Source organism: Triticum aestivum, chromosome 7A (assembly GCF_018294505.1).
Source record: "Triticum aestivum cultivar Chinese Spring chromosome 7A, IWGSC CS RefSeq v2.1, whole genome shotgun sequence".
In the NCBI taxonomy this organism is placed as follows: Eukaryota; Viridiplantae; Streptophyta; class Magnoliopsida; order Poales; family Poaceae; genus Triticum; species Triticum aestivum.
The window spans coordinates 515,906,580-515,912,997 of record NC_057812.1 but is presented as its reverse complement, the minus strand read 5'-3'; the positions used below and the strand labels follow the sequence as shown (position 1 = coordinate 515,912,997).

Here is a 6,418-nt window from a genome sequence, read left to right as displayed (position 1 = left end):
CCTACGGTGACTTTGTAAATCTCAAGAAGATTTGCCGGTTCAGTCTCTCAGAGGTGCTCATAGGGGTAGGGTGTGCGTGTGTGCGTTTATAGGGATGGGTGTATGCGCGTGTATATGAGCGTTTATGTCTATACTGATGCAAAAAAAAACTTCGCATATAGTACAACAGAATTTGTTAGAGATCGTACACGGGACCTTCCGTCCTCGATCCTGCCCTTTACTAATCCATCTACGACTCCCACGCACGCACCGAAGTACTTTGAGATCCGCACGCTGCACATACCTAATTTTCTCGCGCCCCCTCTCACGTGCCCCGCCCGGATAAGCGGGGCCGAGGTCAAACCCCAGTCGCCTTCCCTCTCCCGCGCACATGTGCAGGACGACGAAACTTGACGCGCCTGTTCGGAACACAGTCACACACACCGTGCAGAGCGGTTCCTAACTTGAGTCGCACTCCTAGCATGAAGTACTACTGCCTGCGCGCACGCCATCGGCACCCGTGCGTGCGTGGCCGCGGCCAGATCTGCTTCAGAACCACGCGTTCTGGCCTATATATGGCGTCGTGCCGTGCCCGCCGTCTCGTCGCGTAAACCATGGGCCAGGAGGACCTGGCGCTGCCTTCGCTGCGTGCCAGGTTCCGCCATGGCTGCGCGCTGGCGGCCATCCTAGTGCTCGCGGCAGCGGCTGCGCCGAGCGTGGCTGATGGGTCGTCGTGCGACCTGTTCCAGGGGAGGTGGGTCGCCGACGCGTCCTACCCTCTGTACGACGCGGCCAGCTGCCCCTTCGTGCCCGACGTCTTCGACTGCCGCCGCAACGGCCGCCCGGACGCCGCCTACCTCAAGTTCCGGTGGAGCCCCGCCGCCTGCCGCCTCCCAAGGTACTACTACTACTACCGTCGTTATAGACAGCCACCCGATGAACACTCGGCGCACAATGTACTAACAGGGTCTTTTGATCGGGGCAGGTTCGACGGGCTGGAATTCCTGGAGACGTGGCGCGGGAAGACGGTGATGTTCGTGGGGGACTCGCTGAGCATGAACCAATGGGTCTCCCTCGCCTGCATGCTCCACGCCGCCGCGCCGGATCCCGCCCGCGTCTCCTTCAGCACCGGCGACCCCGTCTCCTCCGTCCGCTTCGAGGACTACGACCTGTCGATGGTGCTCTACTTCAGCAGGTTCCTGGTGGACGTGGTGCAGGAGGACGTCGGCCGCGTCCTCAAGCTCGACTCCATGCAGGGCGCGGGCTCCTGGCTCGGCGCCCACCTGCTCGTCTTCAACACGTGGCACTGGTGGACCTACAAGGGCGCCAGCCAAGTGTACGTACCCACCACTCTGCCCAACGTTGTATTGTATACCTATACACGTACACATACCGCGAAATATACGGATACAAACTCTTTTCTCGACCGTTTCATGCGCAGGTGGGACTACATGCAGGAGGGGAACAGAACGTACAACGACATGGACCGGCTGGCCGCCTTCTCCAAGGGCCTCGCCACATGGGCAAGGTGGGTCGACGACAACGTCGACGCGTCGCTCACCAGGGTCATCTACCAAGGCGTCTCCCCAAGCCACTACACGTGAGCTCGCTCATCACGCCCAGTTGATTTGACATTGGCCGGGCATACTCATTTCTTGATGCCGCTCTGCTCTACATGTGCAACTGGTAGGTCCAAGGAGCAGGAGAGCGACGGGGCGGCGCCGGCGTCGGGGGGCTGTTTCCAGCAGACACGGCCGCGGCAGGTGGCCACGGACGGGGACGAGAGGGTGTCCCCGGAGCAGGTGGTCGTGCGGGGCCTGATCGCGTCCATGTCGACGCCGGTGTCCCTGCTGGACATCACCTCGCTCTCGCAGCTCAGGATCGACGCGCACCCGTCGGTTTACGGCGGGCCTGGCCGGGACGGCATGGACTGCACGCACTGGTGCATCGCCGGGCTGCCGGACGCGTGGAACCACATCCTCAACGCGATGCTGCTGCAGCACGCATGAAGCAGTCGCGTCTGGCGTGTGCGATACCTCCCTAGATCGTCGATTGACAGAGGGGCAGTGTGTAAGGCTAATTAAGGCCTCCAAATATTGTGCGCAAACTGTCATTGATTTTTAGTATTCATCAAATAGAGCCCTGCGTCAGAGTCTTGTCGAAGCCACACAAACTCTCGGGCATGTGCCATGTGTTTCCACGCACAGAAGTACTCAACATCGTTGATGATCGATGGTACTCTGCAGTGGGGGTTGAGTGTTGTGGGTTCACGATTCTTGAGACTCGACCAGGACATCAGATGCTCGACATCGGAGTAAATTGCTCAAAACCATCACATTTGTGGCTAGAGTATTCCTTTACCACCATTTTTGTCGAAAACCACAAAAAACCACCAACTCTACGGCAAGTGAGTAAGAAATGACACTAATTCGGAACCGGCCCACATGTCAAGCTGATTTGGTATGCCTACATGGACAGTATGCTAAGGTGGAAGATGGGCCCACCAGTCAGCCCCTCATCTATTTTCACTCATCTTTTCTTCTTCCTGCAACGGTGTTGTAGCCGGCGGTTGGGGGTGGGCTGGACGAGCCCAAGTTCCATGGCGACGACGGGGCGGCGACGCCCCTCAGGGGAAGGGAGGCAGCAGTGATGGTGTGGGGTGGCGGTGCCGCAAGGAGAGCTTTCGGTAGGCGGGGGCGGCGGCGCTGCAGGTGCGGGCACGGTACGGTGGCGTTGTAGGCGTGGACGCGGGATAGCGCGTTGCACGCGCAGGCGCGGGCACGGAACGGCAGCGACGTTGCGGGCGCGAGGCGGCGGCGCGGCAAGCCTTGGCTTGCCGGTGGGTGTCGTGGTTTTGTCACAGCAGATGTCTTAATAGGAGAACTACGTTGTGAGGTCATTGTTGGTAGGTGAAGGCTTGGATGGGGTTGATTGGAAACGAGATACACGTGTTTACCCAGATTCGGCCTCTCACGTGGAGGTAAAAGTCTACTCCTTCTTGATTGCTATTAATGATGTTGATCTCGATTACAGGGTGCTGCTTCCACTAGTAGAAAAAGGGTCAAATGTGAAGCACATTAGTGCCGGTTTGAATTTGAGCCGGCACTAATATGTGCATTAGTGCCGGTTCCAACGGCTAGCTGGCCGCTCTCATTAGTACCGATTCGTGGCGAACCTTTAGCACCGGTTCGTGCCACGAACCGGTATTAAAGTGAGTGGTGGCAGGATGTTGTCAGTCCGGGGCCCCTCCAGCACCTTTAGTCTCGGGCCGTGTCACGAACCGATACTAAAGGTCGTCCTACATAGACCCTTCGTCCACCCGAGCTCGCTCTGTTCTTCCCCTTTCCCCTCTCCTCTCTGTTCTTTTCCCTCTTCCTCTCAAGCTGATCACACATTTTGCCCAAAATTTGTCAAGATTTGAAGGCCCCCATCCATTCAAATGATCACAAAGGTTAGCAACTTTGTCCTTTCATCTCTCATTGCTAGATTAGCTCGTGCAATGTTTTATATAGTGATTGATTTTTGAGTTTAGTAATTTGGGAGGAATTATATATATGTGCTAGTATTTGATTTATATGCAATTTGAGGTAAAAAATAATACTTAGTTTGCATATGTAGGTGTGGTTTACTTAGTACCTTCTAAATCTCCGTCGCAACCACCGTCAATCGCTCGCAACGTCCCGTCGCCGGCACCACCTTGTGGTGATCCTCTTGTTCATGAAGTTTTATATAAAAAATTGATGTTTGTGTGATTTGGATATATAGTTACTCGTATAATTATCTTACCCATACGTTGTTTGTTATACATAGTGCCATGGTTTTGATATCCGTCCCCGTCGGCCCTCGTCCGGGTTACGATTCAGATGTGGTATATTCTCTTTTAAAACTATTCATTGCATTTCGTGTTTATGATAAATTATGCCCATCAAGTTGACATAGATATTTGTATGTAGGAGGTAGTTGAACCGGAAATTCCAACCGACCCTATTGTCGAGAGGTTAAATTTAGTTGAAAGAGAAAACGAGGATTTGAAGGAAAAATTGAAAAGAATTGAGGGGGAGAAGATGGAATTGAAGTTGCATGTTGCCGATGTCGTCGATGATCACAATATTAAGATGGAGAAAATGCGCTTGAAGATTATAAAGATTAGAAAATATGCCATTCATAGTGAGGCTTGGTATCCTTATGTTGTTGGATCAATTGTTACCTTAGTTGCGATCTTGATCGCATTTGTTGTTGCATTTAAATTCTTTAGTTAGAAAGTTATTTGTTTGTTGCATTTAAGTGTTGTATGATCTTTATGTATGAACTTTATGTATTGTATAAATTTGGTGTTTTCGGTGCTGTGTTTGAAGATGAGCTGGCAATGGATATACGATGACCGATGTTGTCCCGAGTTCATTAATGGTGTGCGTACTTTTCTGCTTGCGGCCGAGGCAAACAAGCGGGCGGATGGTTTTATGCCTTGTCCATGTGCTGGCTGTAAGAATGGTCACAATTACTCTACATCAAGAACCATTCACGTCCACCTGTTTGAGTCTGGTTTCATGCCCCACTATAATGTTTGGACCAAACATGGAGAAAAAGGGGTTATGATGGAAGACAATGAAGAAGAAGAGGACGACGACAGCTATCCTGGCCATGGGTTCCCTGAATACGATGATACAACAATGAGGGAAGAAGCTGAGCCGGTAATGCGGGAAGAAGCTGAGCCGGAAATGCGGGAAGAAGCTGAAGAAGAGGCATCGGATGAGCCCGTTGATGATCTAGGTCGGGCCATTGCCGATGCAAAGAGAAACTGCGCAAGTGATTTGGAGAAGAAGAAGTTGCAGCGCATGTTAGAGGATCACAAAAAATTGTTGTACCTGAATTACGTAGGTGACAAGAAAAAGCTGGGCACCACACTGGAATTGCTACAATGGAAGGCAGAGAATGGTGTATCTGACAAGGGATTTGGAAAGTTGCTGGTAATGATAAAGAATATGCTTCCAAAGGACAACGAATTGCCCGAGAGTACGTACGAAGCAAAGAAGGCTGTCTGCCCTCTAGGGTTAGAGGTGCAGAAGATACATGCATGCCCTAATGATTGCATCCTTGAACGCTTGCCCAGTATGTGGTTCATTGTGCTATAAGATTAGACGCGGTGACCCTGGCGATGTCGAGGGCGAGCGCCCCAGGAAGAAGATTCCTGCCAAGGTGATATGGTATGCTCCTATAATACCACGGTTGAAACGTTTGTTTCAAAACAAAGAGCATGCCAAGGCGATGCGATGGCACAGAGAAGATCGTAAGAAAGACGGAAAGTTGAGAGTATCCGCTGATGGGTCGCAATGGAGAAAAATCGAAAAAAGTACGGGAAGAAGTTTGCAGATGACGCAAGGAACGTATGGTTTGGTCTAAGCGCAGATGGCATTAATCCTTTTGGGGAGCAGAGCAGCAACCATAGCACCTGGCCTGTGACTCTATGTTTGTATAACCTTCTGTTGGGGATCATAGAAGAAATTTAAAATTTTCTACGCATCACCAAGATCAATCTATGGAGTAATCTAGCAACGAGGGGAAGGAGAGTGCATCTACATACCCTTGTAGATCGCTAAGCGGAAGCGTTCAAGTGAATGGGGTTGATGGAGTCGTACTCGTCGTGATCCAAATCACTGATGATCCTAGCGCCGAACGGACGACACCTCCGCGTTCAACACACGTACGGTTGGGAGACGTCTCCTCCTTCTTGATCCAGCAAGGTGAGAGGAGAAGTTGAGGGAAAACTCTGATAGCACGACGGCGTGGTGGTGATGGAGCTCGTGGTTCTCCGGCAGGGCTTCGCCAAGCACTATGAAGGAGGAGGAGGTGTTGGAGGAGGAAGAGGGCTGCGCCAGGGGAAGGGTGCGGCTGCCCTCTCTCTCCCTCACTATTTATAGGAGGAAGGGAGGAGGGGGAGGCGCCCTAGGGTTCCCTAGGGGAGGGGCGGCGGCCACAGGGGAAACCCTAGATGGGTTTGGGCGCTCCAACCCCCTAGGAAACTTGCCCCCAAACCGGGAGGGGCGGCTGCCCTAGGGGTGGCGCCCCCACCTCTCCTGGTTACGTGAGATGGGGTGGGAGGGGCGCTTAGCCCCTTAGTGGGCTAATGTGCCCTCTCCCCTTGGCCCATAAGGCCCCCCCCAACGCTTGTCGGGGCCTCCGAAACCCCTTTCGGACACGCTGGTCATCACCTGGTACCCCCGGAACAATTCCGGACTCCAATACCCTTCGTCCAATATACCGATCTTCACCTTCGGACCATTCCGAAGCTCCTCGTCATGTCCGGGATCTCATCCGGGACTCCGAACAACCTTCGGTAACCACATACTATTTCCCATAACAACTCTAGCATCACCGAACCTTAAGTGTGTAGACCCTACGGGTTCGGGAACCATGCAGACATGACCGAGACAACTCTCCG

At 52.9% G+C, this 6,418-nt stretch overlaps 1 protein-coding gene across 1 annotated transcript; it reads left to right on the top strand.

The window, feature by feature from the left end:
* The first annotated feature begins 533 nt into the window (after positions 1 to 533).
* On the top strand, positions 534 to 2,313 carry LOC123151563 (protein trichome birefringence-like 38). The gene is made up of 4 exons (XM_044571250.1): positions 534 to 877; positions 965 to 1,315; positions 1,421 to 1,579; positions 1,670 to 2,313. The coding sequence occupies exons 1-4, from the start codon at positions 594 to 596 to the stop codon at positions 1,986 to 1,988; spliced, it is 1,113 nt and encodes a 370-aa protein (XP_044427185.1). The 5' UTR covers positions 534 to 593; the 3' UTR covers positions 1,989 to 2,313.
* The last annotated feature ends 4,105 nt before the right edge of the window (positions 2,314 to 6,418 follow it).

Excerpts from the sequence above, each read along its gene's own strand:
- LOC123151563 (XM_044571250.1), top strand. The coding sequence starts at position 594 with ATGGGCCAGGAGGACCTGGCGCTGCCTTCGCTGCGTGCCAGGTTCCGC. Across the intron at positions 878-964 it reads GCCGCCTGCCGCCTCCCAAG|GTTCGACGGGCTGGAATTCC; the intron begins GTACTACTACTA and ends TGATCGGGGCAG. Across the intron at positions 1,316-1,420 it reads TACAAGGGCGCCAGCCAAGT|GTGGGACTACATGCAGGAGG; the intron begins GTACGTACCCAC and ends TTTCATGCGCAG.